Source organism: Staurois parvus, unplaced genomic scaffold (genome assembly GCF_062004578.1).
Source record: "Staurois parvus isolate SC_StPar_1 unplaced genomic scaffold, SC_StPar_1.0 ptg000202l, whole genome shotgun sequence".
NCBI classification, from domain to species: Eukaryota; Metazoa; Chordata; class Amphibia; order Anura; family Ranidae; genus Staurois; species Staurois parvus.
In genome coordinates, this window is record NW_028317998.1 from 2,757,214 (window position 1) to 2,782,692 (window position 25,479).

The following is a 25,479-nucleotide window of genomic DNA, read 5'->3' on the forward strand; positions in this document are numbered from 1 at the left end:
CATGTAAGCATGTATTTTACCTATATACTTAACACCGATTAAAAAATGCCTGGATAAAGGAAAATGTAGACTGCCACTACTGACATCTGAAAATGGTATTTGCTTTTATTATAGTTTTAATACATTGAGAATTCAAACTATCATGCAGTAAGTGAAGCTAGAGCACAGCGTTAGGTTCAGGAAGTCCTGGATCCACTAGTTAGGTATGGATTAGGTATATATTTTTCCAATCAAAGCTCCTCGGCAGGTGTACATGTGACAAAGAGATGCATGCTGTCTGAACATACCGGCTGGTAACAAGCTCAGACTCTGTGAGAACATCTGATTCAAAGCTTTAGCCGGGCACATCTCCAGAACAATACCACAGACTTCCCCTGAGGGAGGTATTTTAGACTAATTACTCACTGGATATAATTTCCTCCTAAATTCTGACTTTTCCACAGACAATGATGTATGGTCATATTTACAAGTATCATTTTCTACAGTGCAATTTTACTAAGAGCTACTTTCATAATTATTCTACATCTGCACGTGATCATTGCAACAAGACAGGGGCTATGTTTGATTTAAACTTAATTTACATGCAGCAATTTATTTTAGATTCTGAAAATAAATACTGATCAACAGTAGCATAAGGGTGAACACAGTCTGAGGAATTAATAAAGGGTGTTGTAGACACCCTTTAGAATTCCATCAGGGAGCAGCTCTGAAAGTGACAGTGCTAGTGCTCGATTCATGTAACTATCAGAGACAGGTGCATTAATCTGTCCACGATTCCACTGAGGAAGGTCTGTCCACACTGGATACTTCTTTCCTCAGTACATTGACTGGGCAGAGGTGGGCAGAGCCTAATGGCAATGGAAAGACTAGTTTTCCATCTGATCTGCTTTGCTTTAGATTCAGTCCAATAGTGACTTTGGAATATGCCTACTGCCATGTGCCATCAAATACAGGCAAGGTGGATCTGATGGAGAACTAGTCTTAGAGATTCCCATCAGGCTCTGCCCACCTAACAGGCACAGCTGTTGTGAATCTGTTGTGGGGCCTGAAGAGGAACTCTAAGACTAGTTCACCATCAGGTCCACCCTGCTTGTGATTGACAACTGATGGCAAGGTGTAGATTCCAATGTGATTAATGGACTGAGTACTGGCTATAGAAGTTGCCCACTACCATCCGCTGCCAATCACAGGGAAGTTGGACCTGATTGGGAACTCGTCTCTCAAAGTTCCCTATTAGACTCCGCCCATTGCCAGTTCAGTTTGACTTACTTCATTGATTGCTAGGACATGGGCAGCCTTTATCCTGTAACCAATGAAGTAAATGCAACACACATTCAAACACATTAATAAAGCAACGAACCCCCTGCCCCCATGTACATTATCTTTTAGTTGGTCTAATCTGCGAACTGGAAGTATTTCTTCTAGAATCTGTCTCAGCCATAGTTACTGATTCTTAAAATGGAAGTAGTAAGAATTACCTTTCATGAATTAGGTGCAGGCCATATTAAAGGAGCCATACCACCAGAAAAGTGACATTACTGCTTCACTGAATTCCCCTAAATGTGTATTTATTTATTTTAAGTACTTATATAGCATTGCCAATTTATTCAGCGCTCTACATATATATTGTACATTCACATCAGTCCCTGCCTCAAGGAGCTTACAATCTAATGCCCCCAACTCACAATCATACATACACTTACTAGGGCACATTTAGATAGGAGCCAATTAACCTACCAACACGTCTTTGGAGTGTGTAAGGAAACTGGAGTACCTGGTGGAAACCCACACAGGCACAGGGAAAACATGCAAACTTCAGGCAGGTAGCATCATGGTTGGGATCTGAACCAACGACCCTAGGGCTGCTAGGCGGAAGTGCTAACTACTTAGCCACTGTGCTGTGAATTATATTATGTTATCGATATACCCTAATCAGTAGCATTAAGTTAAATAAAATGTCATCCACACAGAAGCAGCATAAAATAATAACCCTAGCCAATTTTATTTTTTTCCTGTGTTGCTACCTACAGGCGAACTCCAGTAATACAGCCCGACTAATGACATATAATGACAAAATTAGATCTCAAAGGTTACACTTAGCTTGCCAGATGATTAAAAAAAATTACGTTTAACCTAAACATGCCCTTTAAATTGTATTTTTTTTAGGTTTTATTGCAAGTGTCAATGTGCAGCCTTTTAATAAAACATCCCTAGAATGACAATTTGGCTCACTGCAGATAGACTCCAATTACACCCTGAGCTTATTTCCTGTATTTATAGCGCACCAATATACCACTGGTCATCTGAAACACAAGTGTACTAAACCAGTTGTTTTATAGAAGCTCCCTGAGTGGACTGTAGTTATTGGAATAAGTGGTGGCACAGGAACATTTGGAAGAACACAAAGAAGGGCTTTTTGACAGATACGATCAATTGATACATTTCAATTGAACCTGGGGATTCTGGTAAAATCTTTTAAACTAGCCACCACTACGTTCAGTAAATTTTAGCTAGTGTCAGGTATACCAGACATTAAAGGAAACCTGCACAGACAGAAGTATGGAGCATGTCATTGTTGACCTCCTTTTGCCAACAGTGTGACTGTCTCTGGTGTCACATTATATATATTTCTCATCCACAGCATCCACTGTCTTTCAATTTTCCCAGGATCCCACCTGTCAGTGAACCTTACTTTGAAATCCCGAATACTCAACTGGAATTCCAAAAGAACATACTGATTATCTGACAATATGGAGCTCGTACAGAAAGCACCTTTTGAGATCTCCTGTTTAGGTTATGATTATAAGCACAATGTTTTTTTTAAAGAATGTACAACACTATGATATATAGTAATCTAACAGTGTCATTCTGTCAATTTATCTCATCTTTAACAAATGCTAGTTTTCATTTCTCAGGGCGTTTCCCACTGTGTAGTGGTATTTCTGACCTACATTTAATGTCATTCCCTAAGACGACCTTAACTAAACAACTCATCAAATACATGAAAGATGTCTAATAAAAACAGATTGTACAAAGCATGTTGTAACTAACCATCTAAATAGAACACATGCTGGCTCCTGCCTGCTGATGACTTGAATGTGAGCATGGTATTTGTGCTCAGGCAGCTGAACTGCAGCACCACCCAACACTTTACTTGGTATCAACAAGCCTTGGTAATAAGCCATGTCTTCTTCAACAGAACTAGACATGGTAACTTGACTCAGAAGGAGCACATTTGTAAATAGTAAGACAAAGATGTAATGATCATTTGGAGAGCAGATGAAACAATTGGAAGAGGTGCAGAGATAAGATTATCCAGTACATGGTGTTCTGCAGAATTGCGTACTTTGTCAATGTGCATGTATAGTGTTCCTTTGAAATGATTTATGTAATTGCATGCATTGTCATAGCATGTTTGCAGACAATGTTTGAAAAGGGAAACCATAGAAAAAAAATGTAATCTTCACAGACCTTTACTCTTTCAATCAACATTAACTATGTTAAATCCTTTTGATTCTAACCATAGTAAATAGATAGGAAAGTGTATTATATTTACTTGGTCTAAAAAAATTTTTTAACATTTCTCCAGTTACTTCCTGGTTTCTGGCCTAGGCCAAAATGATGTCATACATCCCAGGAGTCTTCCTGCACTTTTTTTCTTTATTTTGGAGGAGGGGATTTCTCAACTAAGTATGCCCCGCTGTCAGCATGCCTGAGCTAAGGATAGATGGCTTGCAGGAATTAAATGCTAAATGAATCAACTATCCTTACTCAAAATGGCCACGCCTAGAAATGCTAGGGGGGTGTTTTTCAAGGTGATTTCTCAACAAAATAAAGCATGGAGAATGCAGACAGTGTGAGTTCAAAGACATGCACCAGCACCCACATGAATGTGTCCCAATTGACATGAATGAGACTGCCTACAAGCGGATGCATAAAAAACCTGTGCATCCTATGCAGGCAAATTATGGCCCTCACAGGGGTACAGTGCCTTGAAAAAGTAATCATACCCCTTGAAATTTTCCACATTTTGTCATGTTAAAACCAAAAACGTAAATGTATTTTATTGGGATTTTATGTGATAGACCAACACAAAGTGCCACATAATTGTGAAGTGGAAGGAAAATGATAAAAGTGTTTTCAAAATTTTTTACAAATACATATCTGAAAAGTGTGGCGCGCATTTATATTCAGCTCCCCCTATGATTCAATACTTTGTAGAATCACCTTTTGCTGCAATTACAGCTTCAAGTCTTTTTGGGTATGTATTTCTAGAGAGTGAAATTTTTGCCCATTCTTCTTTGCAAAATAGCTCAAGCTCTGTCAGATTGGACGGAGAGTGTCTGAGAACAGAGTACATAAATATGCTTTGATCTAAACCATTCCATTGTAGCTCTGGCTGTATGTTTATGGTCGTTGTCCTGCTGGAAGGTGAACCTCCGCCCCATTCTCAAGTCTTTTGCACACTCTAATGGGTTTTCTTCTAAGATTGCCCTGAATTTGGCTCCATCAATTTTCCCATCAACTCTGACCAGCTTCCCTGGCCCTGCTGAAGAAAGGTATCCCCACAACAAGAAGCTGCCACCACCATGGTTCACGGTGAGGATGGTGTGTTCAGGATGATGTGCAGTGTTCGTTTTCTGCCACACATAGTGTTTTCCTTTTAGGCCAAAAAGTTCAATTTTGATCTCATCTGACCAGAGCACCTTCTGTATCCCCCACATGGCTTCTCGCAAACTGCAAATAGAACTTCTTATGGCTTTCTTTCAACAATGGCTTTCTTCTTGCCACTCTTCCATAAATGCCAGATTTGTGGAGTACACGACTAATAGTTGTCCTGTGGCAAAATTCTCTTACCTGAGCTGTGGATCTCTGCAACTATTTCAGAGTTACCATGGGCCTCTTGGCTGCTCCTCTGATTAATACTCTCCTTGCCGGACCTGTCAGTTTAGATGGATGGCCATGTCTTGGTAGGTTGAGTTGTGTCATACTCTTTCTATTTTCACATGATGGATTGAACAGTGCTCCATGAGATGTTCAAAGCTTGGTATTTTTTTTTATAACCTAACCCCATTTTAAACTTCTGCACAACTATATCCCTGACCTGTCTGATGTGTTCCTTGGCCTTCATGATGCTGTTTGTTCACCAATGTTCACAGAATAGCTGTATTTATACTGAGATTAAATTACACACAGGTAGACCCTATTTACTAATTAGGTGACTTCTGAAGGCAATTGGTTCCACTAGATTTTAGTTAGGAGTATCAGAGTAAAGGGTACTGAATACAAATGCATGAAACACTTTTCAGATATTAAATTCTAAAACATTTTGAAAACCATTTATCATTTTCCTTCCACTTCACAATTATGTGACACTTTGTGTTGGTCTATTACATAAAATCCCAATAAAATATTTTGCATATATGGTGTGCATTAGTATTCAGCCCCCCTGAGTCAATACTTTGTAGAATCACCTTTTGCTGCGATTACAGCTGCAAATCGTTTTGGGTATGTCTCTACTAGCATTGCACATCCAGAGAGTGAAATGTTTGCCATTCTTCTTTGCAAGATAGCTCAAGCTCTGTCAGATTTGGGGGAGAGCATCTGTTAACAGCAATTTTCAAGTCTTGCCACAGATTCTCAATTGGATTTAGATCTGGACTTTAACTGGGCCATTCTTACACATTAATATGCTTTAATCTAAACCATTCACGGTGTGGATGGTGTTTTCAGGGTGATGTGTATCATTAGTTTTCTGCCACACATAGCGTTTAGCTTTAAGGCCAAAAAGTAAAATTTTGGTCTCATTTGACCAGAGCACCATCTTCAACATGTTTCCTGTGTCCCCCACATGGCTTCTCACAAACTGCAAACAGCACTTCTTAGGGCTTTCTTTCAACAATGGCTTTCTTCTTGCCACTCTGACCTTACTCAAATTGGCCATGGCCAGAAAACTAGAGAGTGTTTTTCAAAGTGTTTTCTCAACAAAATAAAGCATGGAGACATAGACACATGGGTGAGTTTGCTTTGAATTTTTAAAATGAATTCATTAGTGTTTTTAGTTTGCTGTGCTCAGATGCGACATAGTTTTGCTTTAAAGAAGCATTGTAGCCAGTTACACCAGCAACCCTGTAGAAGCTACAAATCACCAGAGAAGATATGAAGAGAGCTGCTACACATCTTTGATAAAATGTTACCAGTACAACATGTCTGGAAAAGTTCAAAGGGGTAGTTCTGAAGTTCCTATTGCCTAGTACACACAAAGAGAAAGATGGATGCAAAACACCGCTTTTGGAGCAATTGTTCGATAACCTATTCATTAGTGCAACAGTTCAAATTATCAGAAGGGACAAGCACAAAAATGTTTCTCGTAAGATAACAGAATTAACATTTTTTGCTTAAATCAGCATCTATAAATAATTGCGTGACCAAGACTATGCATGCAGAAATGAAAGAATACATTGCAATACAATACATTACATCATTGTGGGAAGCTGTATTCTGTCCTATGGGAATTTTCGTAACTTTAGTAACCTATTCATTTTCAACATGTGACTAGCATGCAAAAAGAAAACTGACAATCATTTGTCCTATATTTTCATCGTGTGTACAATTTTTATGGCTGCTACATCCTGGTCTGTAGCTCCCCTGGGGGCCCCCATGCCATAAAAGTGAAATCATACTTGCCACCCACACGACAATTTCCAGGCAAATTTACCACTTTCAACCAGAGATTGACTGTATAAACAGCCAACACTTTTAACTAAAACTTTTTAACGCCTCTAAAACTAAAAGTTGATTTCTGTAGAAACAACATCTCAGAAAATCTAACCCTGAGGGAATGAGAAGAATATGATGCTTAAAATGGCTGCCTGTACTGGGGTACAGTTCATCTACCCAATTATAGATAGAATAGATAGCCATTTAATTTAAAGCAGAAATTTGGGGAAATATTTTTTGTGGACTGTAACAGCACTGCATGGGTTAAATGCTCGTTTTGTTCTAGGGATGGCACTGCATGGGTTAAATGCTCATTTTCTTTTTCTAGGCAAAAGGACATTGAAGATATATTGAACTGACCCGCCCCCTTCCCTGTAGTCCAGCAGTCTTGTAAATGGAAGGTTCCTGATTTTAACAAGCTAAATGCATGCTCCACAGACAGGAACAGTCCACCGCTGGACTTTGGGGGAGTGTGCTTTTCCGTAGGATCGGTGGGTCAGGTGAGTATGAGCTTAGTCCTCACCCCTAGAAAAAACAAGCAGCTGATCCATGCAGTGGGGGCACAGCCCCACTGCATGGTAAAACAAATGTTTTAACTGGAGTTCTGCTTTAATCTACTGATCTACATAGCCTTCCTTTTACTATAACTTACTGCTATATAGGAAAATACAAATCTTGATACAGGCACCAGAAACAATACTGCTGGCACATTTCACACTCACAAGACGAGTTTTCATGCCAAGGCCAACACCATTGTCTACATCACTTTTTCCTGCTAACTTTGATGACTGCTCAAAGTACAAATGCCTTATGAAATTTGAGATTTTTTTTTCATAATTCCTTTTATTACAGTAGCAATTAAATGAATGATGCTATGTTTTGCTTATACTTGCAGACTTTTTAGTTTTCTCAAATTATAACTGCCTAAGGATACATTTATTATTAGCAATAGTGAATGTGTATGCCACTATTCTGAATAAATCAATGCCAGAAAGGATCGTTCAATAATTTTACGTAAATAATATTTATATGTTCTCTAATGTACTATTATGCTGTTACAGGCACATGCAGGAAGAAATTCCAGTTCAAAACGTAAAGAAACACACCTGTCATTGAGCTGACCATCAATGTACGGAGGCATTCTTTCCACTGACCATCACTGAAAGGCGCCCTTCTACCTCTGACCATCAATGTAAGGGGTACCTCTCACACTGACCACCAATTTACAGGTTCCCTTCTCTACCGACCACCAATGCAGGTAAGCACTTATAAACTGACCACCAATATAATGGGGAATTTGTCTACTGAACATCAATGCAAGGGTGTATTTATCTACTGACTACAAATATAAGGGGGCATTTCTCCACTGATCACTAATGTGAAGGGACATTTTTCCACTGATTCTCAGTGTAAGAGGGCATATTTCTCTATTGGCCATCAATATAAGGGGTAGTTCTCTACTAACCATCTATACATAGAGATGTTCAGAGATGGGCTTTAAGCACATGCAAAGGTAGATATGTCTGCAGAAAGTAGTATTTAGTACTGTAAAGTGCAGTTTTGTTTTAAAAATTAAATTTGTTAGCTTTATATAAAAAAATAATATATATTTCCCAACCAATAATCACACAGTATACTGGTGTTGTTATGCCAAACAATAATATTTGTGAACCTGCTTGCAGAATATTTTCAAGTATTCTGCTTTTAAAGTGGGAGACCTCAAAGCTGAACTTCAGCAAGCAAATACATACCCAATGGAAATACATATATACAGTATTTTGCATAAATGAGTACACCCCAACAGCTTTGTCAGAAAACCTTTCATAATCATTATTTTCTATGGGACACTATACTACAAAATACTCCCACAAATGCAGGCTAATGATTGCAAACAAGATCTGTTAATTTGCACACACAGAAAAGTATTTTTTCTAACAAATTTTTCAAGACCATGTTGCAAAAATGAATACACCCCAATGAAAGTCTTAAGATCAAAGCTAAATTTTAGACAACAAAATTCTAACTAACAAGAATTCAACTACAGGTGAGTCTAACTATTCAATATATACGTGTCCAGCAGACAGTTGATTATAAAAGGGCATTACTTAACAAAGAAAACCTCTTCCCATTTCAGGCTGTCAGCAATGGCACCACATGGAAGAGAAATGTTACAAAGCCTGTGAAAGAAAATAATTTCTTCACACAAGAAAGGTGAAGGCTACAAGAAGATCACCAAAGCTTTACTTATCGGTCAGAATACTGTAGCAAAAGTGATACAAAAATTTTACAAAGATGGAACTGCAACCATCTCACAGAGACATTCAGGACGTCCATGGAGGTTAACACCTCAACAGGAGTGTCTTCTGATGAGAAGGGTTGAAGAGAATCGCTATGCAAGTTCACTGCGGTTAACTAAAGAAGTAGAAAGCCAAACTGGGGTGATTGTTTCCCGTGACAATATGGCGCACACTGAAGAGGAATGGCATGCATGGGTGTCGTCGATGAAGGAAGTCTTTCCTAAAGCCTATGCACAAAAAAAGACCACCTTGAATTTGTCAGGGCCCAGGCTGAAAAAGAAGAAGACTACTGGGACTCTTTACTCTGGAGTGATGAGACCATGATAAAAGTTTTTGGAACTGATGACTTCAAAACTGTATGGTGTCACAAAGGTGAGGAGTACAAAGGAAAATGCATGGTGCCTACAGTGAAACATGGTGGTGGCAGTGTCCTTCTGGGGGCTGCATGAGTGCTGCTGGTGTTGAGGAGCTGCATTTCATTGATGGCATCATGAAATCACAGATGTAATGCTCTGTATTGAAAGAGAAGATGCTACCATCACTCCATGGGGTGTATTAAATTTTTCATCAACTAATTTGAGTAAAACTGAAGATTTTGTAATCTAAGTTATATTATTAACCTTACTTTCATGTAATGAGCTAAACAAATGTTCTATAGAACTCAGTTTTGTCAAAAGTTTGGGAATTGTTCTTGTGTTCATTGTGATATTGAAAAAAACTTACATTTCAAAAGGGGTGTACTCATTTATGCTGAGCACTGTCTGAACTGTTTTAGCTGTCCTGTGAACAGGCATGTACTCCTGTTGTTTCCAGTTTTAATTTTTTCAACTACCAGTGTCATTTGGTCACTGGCAGCTAAGCAGTATGGTATGGAAGTATGGCGGTAATAGACTTACAGAACTCTGGGTCCTATAATAATATGCCATTACTAGTGTTAGGTTCTGCTGGAAATCAAAACACTTCTTTTGTGCCTAGAAGTAACAGAATACTAACATATTGCATATCTTCAATAAAATCACTGAAAGGCTCCTTGAATGCCAGCCTATATAAAATATCAGACATACAAATCTAAGACCTCTGACTACTTCAAACCTTGTATTCCAAACATTGAACAAGTGGCAGAAACACTCTACCCATTCCTGTCCTCCAACACTTTTTGAGCCCTACTAGAGTTTATTCATACAGCAATTTGATGATTAAGTCCCAGTAAGGAAATGTATCTCTGCTACTTGTTCATCAATTCTTAAGAATGTGGTTAGAAGCGGTGTACTGTCTTACATTCCTATGTCTGCAGAGATTGGGAGATTATGAGGCCTGATGTTTGGAGTTTCTGGCTTTGGCAGAGGCTTTGGTGACATGGATCTACCATCAAATGTCAAATTCTGGGATTAGTAGCACCAACATAATAATAATAATATTATATATTATATAATAATATAAGTTCAGACTGGTAATACTGGCCTCATGATTGGGTTAGAGATAATGGTAGAATTTGGCATATAGAATGCACCTCTGGGGCAGACATGAGCTGTCATTGCCTATTTCTCTTAAGTATAAACTCCCATCTGCTTGCTTGTTTCCTGTCATTGACTCACCAGTTAGTGAAGCCAGGATCAGAATGACAGCCATGCATAAATCACATCAGCGATTTCAGATCCGGTTTCTTTGTTGAAAGCTTTATTAAAGCAAACATCAGGATTTTTGCATAATTTTAGTAGTTGGAAAATCTAGCAGGCAGTGTATCCCACAAATTTAGATCAAGTATACTGAATGGTAAAAAACAGTTGTAGAGCACACAGTAAAGAAAAAACAGGAAAAACATAAAACACCTGTGATCTTTTTTCTTCTGTGTTCCTGATGTATAGATTTACCGCCTGTTTTTGCCCTGTGACCATTGTCACTGACTAGGAACCAAGATTTTACAGTTTTAAATCTTCCAATGGGAACACCTGTTCTGGTGACAAATGTCTAAGAGAGGAATACCCCTCACTCCTAAGAGATTTCCTCTCACTTCCTGCTGAATCTCTATAACAGGAGGTGAAGGAATACCTCTAAATGGGGCAAAGCAGAAAGGGGATGTAACGGTTCCCTACTCTGTCCAAAAGAATAGTTATACTGTACATACACTTTAAAGTGGTTCTAAAGACAGAAGTTTTTTTTTACCTTAAAGCATTATCTGCCCCCCCCCCCCCCCTTATACTTACCTGAGCCCAATCTTCATCCAGCGATGTGCATAAGAGCAGAGGCTTCCTTGTCTTTCTCCCTCCTCATTTGCTTCCGCTGCTGTCAATCACAGCTATTGAGAAGGGAGCAGGGGGCTGAGCTGGTCCGAGCAGTGTTCTGTGTATCTTATAGACACACATAGCGGAGCAAGCCCGCATGAGTGCCCCCATAGCAAGCAGCTTGACGGGAGGGGCCAGGAGCACCAGAGGGGGCCAAGAAGCGGAGGATCAGGGCTGCTCTGTGCAAAACCATTGCACATAGCAGGTAAGTATGACATGTTTGTTATCTTTTGCAATCAATTTAAATGACAACACAACATAAAATAATAGTTAAAAAAATATATTTGGTAAAAAAAAATTAAAAATGATAATACGGTTTAAAATAAAATTTGGTTCTAATTTGTATGGAACTACAGAATTCTCTTTACCCATGCCCAAGTTATGCGGCCACAAGAAAATCTCCAGGCTCTGTCCATCTGTCCAGTTAGACAGAGAACCATTTAATCAAACTGGATATGTATAAAGAAAAATTGCCTTAAAAAAAAAAGAAAAAAAGAAAAAAGCAATGAACTTGTCATTAAAACAGACTTTTTTGGTATTGGACTGATTAGTGAAATTCCTACTCAATTTCTGTCTATTTGTCAGGTTTCAGACAGAACAGGAAGTGACAAAAATTTGGAAATGAGGGGGAAATTTCCCAACAGGTCACTACAAATACTTTCTAGCAAACTGTAGAAGCGTCAAGTGTTTTCAAGATTTTATTGTTTGAGTCCATAAGGGAGATTTCCCTTCACTTCCTGTCCAGGTGACAGATGTCAGGAAGAATAGGAAGGACACAAACATCCTCGATGGGAATAAGGACAGCAATTAAAACCTTAGAGAAGTTCTAACCATTACCTCTACATCCAAAACAAGAACACATTTGGCTGAAGCTGGGATAAAATTGTTTTCTCTGACAGTATTTGTGACTAGTTAGCAGTTCTTTTATAATAAAATGTTACTGATTTCACAAAAAGGTTTTTTGGGGGTGCTTTTACCTTGTCTCCTTTCACGCCACTGCAGTCACATTTTGATGATGATGAACAACCCTGACAAGCCTGTGGGGAAAAAAAGACAGAACATTAGATTGTAAAGTCTACCAATAAAGCGGTTTTGGTTGCATTACTATGCTTGAGTTTGCTGTTCTTAATTTACTATAAATGTTGTAGACCATTGTCAAGATTCTGTGCAGTGATAGCATAGTACATATACATACTGTACATAGATAAATATATATAAAACATACGGGCGCTTAGTGATTTGAAGCATTGGACTTTACATAACTCTTGGAACTGCTTTTTTGTTTTTGTTTCATATTTCCTTTTATTTGATAGCCAATTCATATTCATGGACAGGTGTCTTTTATTGATATCCAACCTCAGACATTCCGATTTTGTCGCATTTTTTCATTTTGTTTATTACTTATTGCTCCCATGGTCTCCTACCTTTATGTTCTAAAGTTGCACTTTCTCCTATGCATTTCCATTCATGTGTGCAATTACTATAATGGAGACAGTTTGACCAGACATTGTACCCTTTTGTGTTCTTAATAAAACTTTTATGAAATAAAAAATAAAACCAGAGGGGCATGTACTAGGGCTAAAACATGCTGTGTGTGCATTTTTGAGCCTAAGTTGTGGATCATTGTGTTCCCTTTGGGCAGCTGTAATTAGGTATGAATTTAGATTTAGGTAGGGAGTGTCTTTCATAGAGAAGGGTATAGGATATCAAAAATAAGGGCACTGACAACAACAGAAAACAGAGAGAGAAAAAAGACTGTCCAGTTTAGAGGAACAGTAGCCAATCTCTATGTAACCTATTTTAGGTTAACCCACAAGTATATAGTGTGAATGCCTGCATATACAATTCAGAGACCCTCATACAATTCTAGTTATTAATAAATCTAATGGAGACTAACAAACCTAAAGGGGTAGTTCACCTTCATTAATCCCTTGACGCAGAGCGTACAAAAATATGCGGCCTCTCGGCGGCTGGGCCTTGATGCCGAGAGGCTGCATATTTGCGTTCAATTTTTAAACAAACGTGCTGAGAGTGCGAACCCTGCATAGTACCAGCACGTCTCAGCGTCCCACGGAAAGGTCCCGATTTCTTCTTGAGAGCGGGACCTTTCCGATGATGTGACTGCCATGACAGCCATTCATGGCGGTCACATGACTCTAAACCCCGCCTCCTGGCGTCAGAAACCCTTAAAAGGGCGGGAGGGGTGTCTGTGGATAAAAACAAACTGTGTGTCTCTGACTAAAATTGAATAATGTCCTTGCTATAGGTGTAGGCCATTTACGTACCTCATGAAACCTGACTGAAATACTCCCAGGCCTTTGCTAGGTTGCTGCTAAGTGAGGCCTAGTCATTACTGCTCACACCCACCATCAGAGGAGTGAGCTTTTTCTCTGATTCAGACCCCCTCACGTGCTCTTTCTCTCCGTTATAGTAGCTCTGAGCTCTGAGTCTGAGAGCTCACTCCTGTAATGGTAGAGGTGAGCAGTAATGACTAGGCCTCACTTAGCAATGTACTGGGAGTAATCCAGTTAGGCATTATGAGGTATGTAAATAGCCTACACCTTTAGCAAGGGCATTATTCAACTTTAGTCAGAGCTGCACAGTTTGATTTTATCTACAGATGTTCCTTATCTGCATAGGTAGTTTTGTGGTAAAGGCGAACTATCCCTTTAACTGTACGTGGCAAACTTTAAAATGCATTCCGATTTTTGTCATTCTCTTCTACAGATTTCTGGCCTAAAAAGCACTAATGGGAAGACCACCTAACAAATTCTAAACAGAGGATGTACAGGTAAATGGGGGAATATGAGCATCAGAATGTTTCTAAACCTTCTACCGCCCACATACATGACCACCTTTGTAGGCAGATGACTTTCGTAAATCAAGCTTTTAAATAGTGAAGAGTCCTATGTATGGCGTAATAAGCACCAGGGTACTGGTACAGCTTATAAATGTGCTTTAACCTCAGTGCAGGCTGCAGTCAACTGAATATGAGAATTGATTAGCACTATAATCTTCAAAGCTGGCAGAAGTGCTTATTCAGCAGCTGTGCTAATCTGTGAGCAAGAAGTTACAATGGAGCCACAGGCAGAGGCGCGTCAGCAAATCCAGACTACCCACTGTTGAACTAGTAATGCTGAAATTTCACATGACCTAAGGCTCCACACCACAAACTCAGGCTTATCAGTCTCCTTTATGCAAGATGTACATTTGTAACCATGATAACATTTTCCTAGAATATTTGTGACACCAGAATGTTGAAAAATGGATGATAAACAATTTGTTTTTATAAAAAAAATGCAAGATAAATAAAAGGATATCTATGGAAGAAAACTAATTTTTTGCTTTGGCAGATTACTGCTTCCCTCTGCAAGGATGACCAGATAGCAGGCCTGAAGCAATGTTCTTTTAAATAGGGGGGGGGGGGTTAGAAGCAATAGTTTACTAAAACTGGAACACTCAGAATCTGGTGCAGCTGTGCATGATAGCCAATCAGCTTCTAACTTCAGCTTGTTCAATTAAGCTTTGAAAATAAAACCTGGAAGCTGATTAGTTTCTATGCAAAACTGCACCAGATTTTGCACTCTCCAGCTTTAGTAAATCTCCCACAATGTGTCTGGAGTTACACTTACTGAGCATGCTCATGACAGTCATTCACAGGGTCACAGGCTGAGGCCCAGGGTCACAGTGATAATACAAACAACATACAGTATTCCATAGTAACCACACAGAACTAAATTGGAGGAAACAACCTTTGGCAGTTTTCTTTGTATAACTGTAAATTGCTGCATTTGTTTTTTAAACAACTGCAACCTATTCCAAAAGGAAAAATTATTTTCCTTAGCCAGTTACATGGGAATATGTGTGTGGATGGTCACAATTCAAACAAGAGCAGAAGCCACTGCAAGCTGCAGCAAGGTGAAGTCATACCGCAAGATTCTGCCAGAAATGAGATATGTTTCTGACTTCAGGCATTTATTCCTACACAACAAGACGACTCATTTTAAAATGCTTTCTTTAAATAGCTCTAAATGACATAACTTGTGATTTTTGGAGTTGTTTAAACTAATCAATTGCTTTATTTGCTACATTTGTAAACAGGTTAAAGAGTATTAGATAGACTGTAATGGAGTGCTTTGAGTAGTGGTGGACATACTGTAGTCAGCTAAGGGCCCTTGTACAAGAAAGCAGCAATTACAGCCTCAGTGCAAAAAAAAACTCTGTGGCTTGTCAGGGTGTAGATTTTCATCTGACAGGTGAATGTAAACAAAAGGGAAATAAAAGACCCTTCAGGTCTGGTATGGATTTTAAGGGGGAACCCCATGCAAAAAAAAAAAAGAAAACCACATGCCCGCTAAAATTTATACCAGGCACCCATCTGAGCATGCAGCCTGGCCTCATGCACTCAATATCGGGAGTGGACCCCTCTGATAAAGCACACTGTTGATGTGTTTGCAGGTGAAGATATTTATCAGAATCTGAAAGATAAGAATACGAGGGGCCCCAGATAGCTCCACCCTAACCAAAGTTGTTTTTGCCAGGGGGTCCCTCCTGGCAGGACACCTTCCCCTTGTTGAGGACATGTGGCCTGGTATGTATCATGAGAGGGATGCATACTGCCCTCCCCTTTTGTGGCCAGCCAGGCTGCATACTTGGATAATTGTCTGGTATGGATTTTGTGGGGTACCCTACTTTTTTTTGGGATTACCTTTGACATCCATACCAGAATCACCATCGGCTGTTTGGGGATAAAGATCTGGTATAGAAGGGAATCCTTGGCTGTATTTTTTTCTTAAGAGTTAGTTCACCTTTACCAAACAGCTGCAGGTAAGGGGTGCCTGTAGATAACAACAAACTGGGCAGTTTTGAATAAATTTGAATATTGCCCTTGCTATAGGTGCAGGTCACTTACATACCTCCTGAAGCCTGGCCAAAAAACTCCCAAAGATGGCATCATCCCATCCTGCCTTGTTGCTAGGGGGAGGATAAGACTCTCCCAGTGGATTCAAAGCCCCTTGCATTTGCTCTCTCTCTCCCCTCTCCCAGCAGCTTTGAGCTCAGCAATGCTATGGCGGAGGAGGTAGTGGACCGCACATGTGCAGGAGTACGAGAGCTCCCTCTTGTGATGGTGGGAGAGAACAGTAATGGCTCAGGGTCTTAGCAATCTCCACTCACAACTCCAAAATCTAGAATTTTCCCACAACGGTATGTCTCAGTAACAATTCTCTCCAGTATCAATAGAGGGGAGAAATAATTCAGCAGAAGGTTCAACCCTTATCTGCTCTATGAAAAAGTAAAGCTAGGAGTTTTGCCTTTATATACACTATAAGGGCCAGTTCACACTACATGCGTTTCAGTTGCTTTTTTTCTGCATTCAAAATGCACAGAAAGTAGGTTATATGGTTGTCGATGTCATAGTTCACATCAGTGCTTGTAGTTCCAGTGTGTTCCGGTTGCAGAAAAAAAAAGTAGAACATGCTGCATTTTTTCTGCACATAACTGCACTGGGACACGTTAAAACACATAAAAAATCCACTGGAATGCACTAAAAACACACTGCAATGCACATGTCCCTATATAAATTGAAGAAGAAAAGAGAGGGTAAAAATGAACTGGAATGCATAAAAAATGCACTGAAACGCGTCACGCATCAAAAACGCACCGGGACTTGTCAAAAATGCGCATGCAGAAACGCATCTGGACTGCATTTCTATAATATGAACCAGCCGTAAGAGATTGGAAACTACAAAAATATTGTTATGTCTGTAAACACGGAGCACACATTACACACTTAAAGTATACGTATTAAAATAAAAGTGTTTCCTTAGCCTGGGTTGGAGGTAACCAAAGAGTATTCTCCCCTGACAATACTGTGATTTTGTATTATTTACTGATTCAATATGACTATCACTTTAAATGTGAAAGTCAGACTTGTATCTGCAGTCCACCAGGTGAACTGATGTGAGTCCCCTGCAGTGTGACAAATGTAGGCAGCCAGAGAATATGTGTATTAGCTTCTTTTTTTTCAACTTTGGTTACATGTAAATATTCCTTAACTTCAGTTATCTTTTACAATAAGATATGATGGAAAGCTGAAAAAGCAGATTTTTGAATTAAGTACTGATACTTGCAATAACATAAGCAAACACTAGAGGGCATACATTATCTCCATATCTTACACAACACAAAAATTCTGTATATAGTTTGCATGCAAGTATACTACAGTATAGGAGTCCTTTTACACCAAATATGACAATTCCGGTTTTTTTCATCTGTTAATTTAGGTTCATACTGTTTTGCTGCATTAGCGTATCTGCATTAACATATGTTTTATCAAGGCAGCCCATTTATTCAAAACGCCAAACCGCACAAATAAATGTGCATGCAGCATTTTCGGCAGCGCAATGCACATTATTGCACTAATGTACTTTGGTCTGCTCTGCATTGATTAGACAGTGCAACAGTGTGAATAAAGTCTAAAGCAATTACATCTAAGGAGGCCTTAACACAGTTATAGAATATGCAGCGTATTCATCTGTTTTTATTGTTACACCATTACACCAGTCCTTAAAGAATAACTCTTGTCTGGGGAAACATTGTCAGTTTTCTTATGTAATAGCACGTTATTTCATATTTCTCTAGCTATAAATTGCCACGATAATCCTGCAAATCTCTTTATTTCAGCTAACATCGACTTTGCCTAAACAAAGGAAATGGTTGTGAAAATATTCAGTTTCAGATAAATGTGATAATTTTTTTTGGAACCCATAGGGGTAGGAACTGAAATGGGCACCAATCCCTGCTACAAAAATGTTACATACTCCAACTTACCAGTCTTTAGATGAGGAAATTACAATCATTTGCATTTATTTTAGCCAGGTGATCCTGCCAGTAAGACTTTCAGTCCTAGGGTAAAAATGCTCATTCATCAGTGTTGTCACTGGACAGGACTACACAAATCTTATGAGCCAATAACTTCCTGAGATTTTTATCAGTTATTGTTTCCACTTCATGTTGCTGAGAAGAAGAAAAGATAACGGATTACAGAGAGCTGGGAGCAATAGGATTGATTTACTAAAAGCAAATAGACTGTGCACTTTGCAAATTGCAGCTGTACTCTGCAAGAGCATCTGCTCCTGAGCTTAGTAAATGAGCAGAATCTCTGCTGACTTCCATTATCACATGCAAACAGAATTGCTGTTTTTTTGTTTTTTTTTTCCTTTCACGTGATCAGACATTTTTACAAAGTGAAGCTTTACCTAATTTACTAAACTCTGGAATAATTGCGCTTGATGAGTGCAACTGCACTTTGCAAAGTGCACAGTCTATTTGCCTTTAGTAAATCAACCCCAATAGGAGAGCAGCAGGCAGCACAGGAAGTTATCAAATAAATATAACAAAACCCATAGCAGCTCTGATGTGGATTCCTAGTAGGTGGTGTCCACCCATTCTATGTCCTACCTTATCATTCGCTAGCTATATGGGACAGACAAAGCATGAGGAGAAAACGATGCTTGACCCATGCTCCTCTATCTCCTATACTAAATAATCCACAGTTCACGCCTGGATTATCTCCACATCTAATTCGTTGGTGGGAAAAATAAAGGTGTGTTGTGAATAGTAGATTTCTTATCCCAGAATGATTTGCACTCCCTGGATTATTACAAAACTAAATTGCAACTCCCTTCTTCAGAATTATATTGCTACAATCAAATCATCTACTTTAGGAATTAAATGAAATGGATCAGTTGTTATCTTGGACACTCTTTGAAAGCTCTTGTGAAACTAGAGACCCAGTGAAAGGTTGTATTATAATATGATATGGCTGTTTAATTGATTCTGATTATAAACGTCCTTATATAAACACTGGAAAAGGGACCTCAATATAACCTTAGACCTACTACAGTGGCAGGACATAGCAAACACTTTGTCTAAGATTTCCATCAACACAGCTTTTGGTGAAGTCTGTATATGGTACTGACCAGAATAGTGAAGATGAGTTCACAGGCTTCTTCTAATTGTTTCAGAGGTTGGGGCCAAGTAAGTACCATGGATCCCTATTTGGTGGCAATGCCCTAAAGTGACTAGATTTTGAATCAGAATATTTAATCTAATTAGCTTGGTTATGATGAACATCCCCAGAACTCCAGAGATTGCTCTTTTCCAGAAGTTGCATATTAATATTCCTGAATAGACTAACCGTTTGATCTCATATATGATTCTGGCTGCGAGGATGACAATTGGGCCCTGTTGGAACCAGTCAGTAATAATGTTTCATTATGTTAAACAAAAATTGAACTGAATTATGATTAATGATAAACTTTCATATATCCTCCATGAAAATCAAACTAAGACTGATAAGACGTGGCAACCACGGATACAATATCTGTCGGGGGGCGAGTGAGGCTTGGGAGGTATCATCTTGGCTGCTCTTGATTCTTTCTTTCTCTATACTTTTTCTTCTTTCTCCATCTTTTTCTAGATTTTAGGCAAAATTGCTGCATATTATTTCCTATAATGTTGTTTATGTACAGTAAAGATGAGTGCTATACGATACTCTTTAGGATGATTCAACTTCACTCCTTGGTTAGTGAGAGAAATAAATCTGAATAATGACAGCTTATACAAAGTTGTTTCATAATCACTTTTTTTATGATATAACGCGGCAAAGTTGGTTATACTTTTTTAATGGTATTTGCTGTTGATTATCTATTCCTACTGTCATACAGTACCTGTATGAATACCCTGAATATTGTATGGTGACTGTATTTTTTTGGGGATTATACGTATTTCATAAAACTATAATAAATAGATTGGAATTACACATTAAAGAAAACACTACAGGTAGCGGATTACTCCACATATCAGAGCTGAATCAACCATGCAACAACCTAGGCTGTAGCTTTTGGTCCAGTAGATGTCCAGGGGGCCACCAGCTACAATCTTTATTTTTCTGCAATAAACTAGGGTGCTAGCACAGTTGTTCAGAGCTGTGAACCTGCCTGTCACTTCACAAGGGCAGTTTTAGGCAACTTCAGGCAGTTAGTGTCTGATACAAAGTTTGCTGTGATACAAAACTGACAAGTTAACAGAAAAGTTATTGAGCTGAGCTGATTAAATATGTGTAAAGAAATATGCAAACCTAACGGAATGATGTACCACAATCCTATTTACAGAAAATAAACTTGTTACAATTAAAGTTGAAGTTTAGGTATAAAGTTTATTGCATAGCTACATTTGTCCAGCCTGGACTAATGTAAGTATGCATATCTTATATCTGAGCAATCACTGTGGAAGCTGCAAATCTCTGTAGTAGATGCCTCTAGGGCTCTTCCAGAGCCAGCACCAAGTGGCTACCCATATGCGTAGTAACCACAGGGGGTCACTCTCATCATACCACCACCATTCACAGGCCACTTTGTATCCAAAAATACAAGGCATTCTATGAATGAACAAGCAGCCCCCTATGAGTACTATCCAGAATAGCAGCTGCTCGACACTGTACCTGAAAGACTGCTGCTATCACTGTATTAGTGACCACTACTACAGTGATTTGCAGATTTCACAGGGATCACCCTGGAATGAGATATGTATACTTACATACAAGTTGGACCATCGTAACTATACAATAAAAATCAAACATAAACTTCAGCTTCAAATTACATTCTTCTCAGCACATTTGACTAAATACCTACTTTAAATAGGAAGCATTAGATACTGTGATCTCAAGTATCATTCTGGAGTCTTTAACACTAAACAGAGGAAGTAAAACCACCTAAAGAATGACATAGAAAACCACTATGAAAGACTTCTACAAGGCACTACTCATCATTCAAGAATTCTCATGGCTACCTCAAGGCTCCGTTACTTAATCCTGGTTTAGTCACTTAGTTGGAGTGGCTGTCAATGTAAAGTCTGGGGAGTGCCCACAGTGAAAGTGAGGTTTGCAAAGCCAGTACAGTGATATTAAAGGGTGCACAATTACTTTATAGTCCTAAACAGCACCAGTAAGACCAATATGACTGACCATGGCCCTTTGGAATGCTGGATGTCCCTTGGAATGCTGGCCGCTATTATCTGTAGTAGTTGGCTGAGACTAAAAGAAATGCCTGTGCAGATTTTATTGAGAGTGTGTAGAAGGAGTTCTCTGGATCATCCTGCTGGACAGAGGGTGCAGCCTACAGGCCTCTAGCATATGCTGGATACGTAGAAAAAGGCTCTGGTCACTTGAATGATATCTGGATATTTATTTTACTGTACATATCAAATGGAATTGCTAATACTAGTATAATGTATTGGTTTAGTTGTTTATATAAAAAAAAAATGAAATTTCATATTTCCCACTGCTACCATCAGTAAGGTGACCAACTCGTTAACATTTACAAGTTCCGATTATACACCCTACTTTTTTGAAAGTCAAGTGTGTGGTCTATACCAATGGGGATAATCTCTAAACTCTCAGTATTCTGTGCAACACATATAAGCTGAGCTCAGTTAGAGGGTTGTTGCCAATAATTACAATTAAATATTGATTAGACAGAAATTATATTTTTTCGATGGTAAATAGTGTTGATTGAATGTCTAGGGAACCGGTATCGGCTGTAACAGATTTGACAAGTAAGTTAGGCAACTGGTGCCTAAGCACAAACATTTTCAAATCGTATGTAAAGCTAAACATTTTTTTTTGGAAAGGGTTAAAAGCCACGTCGGTTTATTTATTTAGGAAGTGAGAGGAGATATCTACAAAGTGAGGGAATTCCACCCTTAGTCGTCACCAATTTTCCATCACTTTCTATCTTGGTGAAATGGTCACAGCACAGAGAGTGTGAATCTACCTAGCAAGGTTATAGACTCCATCCATAAAAACGTAGCCGGAGACCAGTAAGGGTGCCCATGCTGACCCATGTCTACAACCAAAAGTGCCTACAACTGGCATGTGAGTATCAGAACTGGACCTAAAGAGCAATGGAAGGTGGCTTGGTCTGATGAATTCAAAAATGGAAGGAACACAACAAGCTAAAAGTATTGGCTTTGCCTCCAAATTCTCCAGATCCCAATCCAATTGAGCATCTGTGGGATGTGCTGGAAAAACAAGTCCAATCCATGAAGGCCCCATCTTGCAACTTAAAAGGAATTAAAGGATCTCTTACTGATGGCTTGCTGCCAGTTTCCACATCATACTTTGGATGCTTTCAGAGGTCTTGCGGAGTCCATGCATAATATACACTTTATTGCCAAAAGTATTGGGACGCCTGCCTTTACATGCACATGAACTTTAATGGCATCCCAGTCTAAGTCCGTAGGGTTCAATGTTGAGCTGGCCCACCCTTTGCAGCTATAACAGCTTCAACTCTTTTGGGAAAGCCTGGCTTGCAGTCTCTGCTCTAATTCATACCAAAGGTGTTCTATTGGGTTGAGTCAAGTTCCTCCACCCCAAACTCGCTCAACTATGTCTTTATGGACCTTGCTTTGTGCACTGGTACGCAGTCATGTTGGAACAGGAAGGAGCCATCCCCAAACTGTTCCCACAAAGTTGGGAGCATGAAATTGTCCAAAATGTCTTGATATGCTGATGCCTTAAGAGTTCCCTTCACTGGAACTAAGGGGCCAAGCCCAACCCCTGAAAAACAACTCCACACCATAATCCCCCCTTCACCAATCTTTACACTTGGCACAATGCAATCAGGCAAGTAAAGTTCTCCTGGCAACTGCCAAACCCAGACATGTCCATTGGATTGCCAGACATAGAAGTGTGATTCGTTACTCCAGAGAACATGTCTCCACTGCTCTATAGTCCAGTGGTGGAATCCTTTACACCACTGCATCCGACGCTTTACATTGCACTCAGTGATGTAAGGCTTGGATGCAGCTGCTCGGCCATGTAAACCCAACCATGAAGCTCTCAAAGCACTGTTGTTGTACTAATCTGAAGGCGACACAAAGTTTGGAGGTCTTTAGCTATTGACTCTGCAGACGACTTCTGAGCACTGTGTGCTTCAGCATGCGTTCACCCTGCTCTGTCATTTTACGTGCCCAACCAATTTGTGACTGAGTTGGTGTTGTTCCCAGTTGCTTCCACTTTGTTATAATACCACTAACAGTTGACTGTGGAATATTTAGTAGTAAGGAAATTTCTTGGATGGACTTATTGCACAGGTGGCAACCTATCAGGGCACCACACTTGAATTCACTGAGCTCCTGAGAGAGACCCATTTTTTCACAAATGTTTGTAGAAGCAGTCTGCATGCCTATGTGATTGTTTTTTTACAACTGCGGCCATGGAGGTGACTGGAACACCTGAATCCAGTGATATGGAGGAGTGTCCCAATACAATATAGTGTGTGTGTGTGTATATATATATATATATATATATATATTACTTGACCTAATGGTCATACAGTTGAGTGTCAAAACAGAGTCTCTGATGAGAATCTAGCAATCAGTGTAGGTAAATCAATCGTATTTGGTCAAATGGTTCAATGTGCATTCAATTTTCTTCATGCAAATTCTCCTTTAATGAACACATAACTGAATTCAATTTTATAATCTACCATCTCCTTTAAAGATGACCTCTGGTCAGTTTTAAAAAAAAACTTTTGCATGTTCCCATTTTAACTTTCCCTCTGTACTGTCTTTATTCCTTACTCCTGCAGTCTACTTTTCTCATTGGTTCCATTATGGATGAATGATTTCTTGAAGCTGTTGCCAATTGTTTTGCATTCCTGCATCACATGTAAAGACGTTGAGGGTCTGGTCTTTTCCTGGAGATGTCAGGGAAGTATGGAATAAGGTAAGTATTCCTCTCTGCTATATAATTCCTAGACTAAATATGCATTAGATCCTTACTGTACAGGGGGAAGGGGGGGCATCCAAATGTTCTTTTTTTTTTTCTTAAATACTAGCTTTAAAACAAAAACATTCTCTCCACAGGGGCTTGTGATGGAGAACAATGTATATTCCAGTATGATTATCTGCACAGGTGTGTCAGTAGCTGGTTTGGCTGCAAAACCAGCTGCTGATGAGACTTGTGCAGATAATCAAACTAGAGGAAATACCATTAAAGGTTCTGTTAAAGCAGAACTAGGTTCTGCTGTGACATACTGCGTGCAGACAGACTTTTTGTTGCTGAAGACACATGCAATGTCTCTTCTGTAATAAATTACACTTACCTGCTTGCTCACAGCAATCCCTGGAATGTAAACTGAGCTGCACATGTGCAGCTCAGCTTACAGCGACTGGCCTAGTCCCTGTGTGCTGTGCATATGCATGGGTTATGTCATCCCATGCCAGTCAATGAGGATGCACACAGGACAAGATGCTGGTGAGGGACAGGGGCTTGGAAAGCTGAGTATCCCTTTAGATTTGCTTTAATTTCTAGTCCACACACCCTGAGTTATTCATCCTGAGGTCATCACAGAGGACAAGGGGGCACTCTTTACATCTGGAGGAAAAGAAATGTAATCTCCAAACACGGAAAGGTGTCTTCACAGTGAGAGCTGCGAAAATGTGGAATAGACTCCCTCAAGAGTTGGTTCTGGCCAGCTCCGTGGATTGCTTTAAAAAAGGCCTGGATTCTTTCCTAGATACACAGAATATAACTGGATACTAACATTTATAGGTAAAGTTGATCCAGGGAATATCCGATTGCCTCTCGGGGGATCAAGAAGGAATTTTTTTTCCCTGCAACAGCAAATTGGGTCTTGCTTTGCTGGGGTTTCTTGCCTTCTTCTGGATCAACTGTGGGTATAGGATTATAACTTTTTTAGTGGTTGAACTGGATGAACTTTTGTCTTTTTTCTGCCAGACTAACTTTTTAACTATGTAACATACGCTGTTTTATATATCAAGTACTGACGAAGGGGCATTTTTGAACCACTGAAATGCATTTTCTACTTTCAATGTTCCCTAACCCTTACTGGAACAAAGTCATATATTGATCTTTCAGCAGTGGTGTGGCACTTCAAATCACATTTTTGTTACATCACATCGCAAGCCAAGTAAGCTGTGGAGATCCTTAGGGGTGTAGAATCTGCCTGCCTGGGAGCGTGATCACTTACAGTGGGGAAAATAATTATTTGATCCCCTGCAGAAGAAATGAAGGGGATAGAAACAGAATGTCAACCAATAATCCAGAGAAAAACATGATACAAATGTTATAAATTGAGTTGCAATTCAGTGAG

At 39.3% G+C, this 25,479-nt stretch overlaps 1 protein-coding gene across 1 annotated transcript in view; it reads right to left on the minus strand.

Annotated features, from left to right (window-relative positions):
- Positions 1–25,479, minus strand: part of COL4A5 (collagen type IV alpha 5 chain) — a 260,346-nt gene that overhangs the window by 173,908 nt on the left and 60,959 nt on the right. Inside the window, exon 2 of the mRNA XM_089678281.1 lies at positions 12,277–12,336. Coding sequence (XP_089534407.1) covers positions 12,277–12,336 — 60 coding nt within the window. The remainder of the gene's footprint in view (positions 1–12,276; positions 12,337–25,479) is intronic.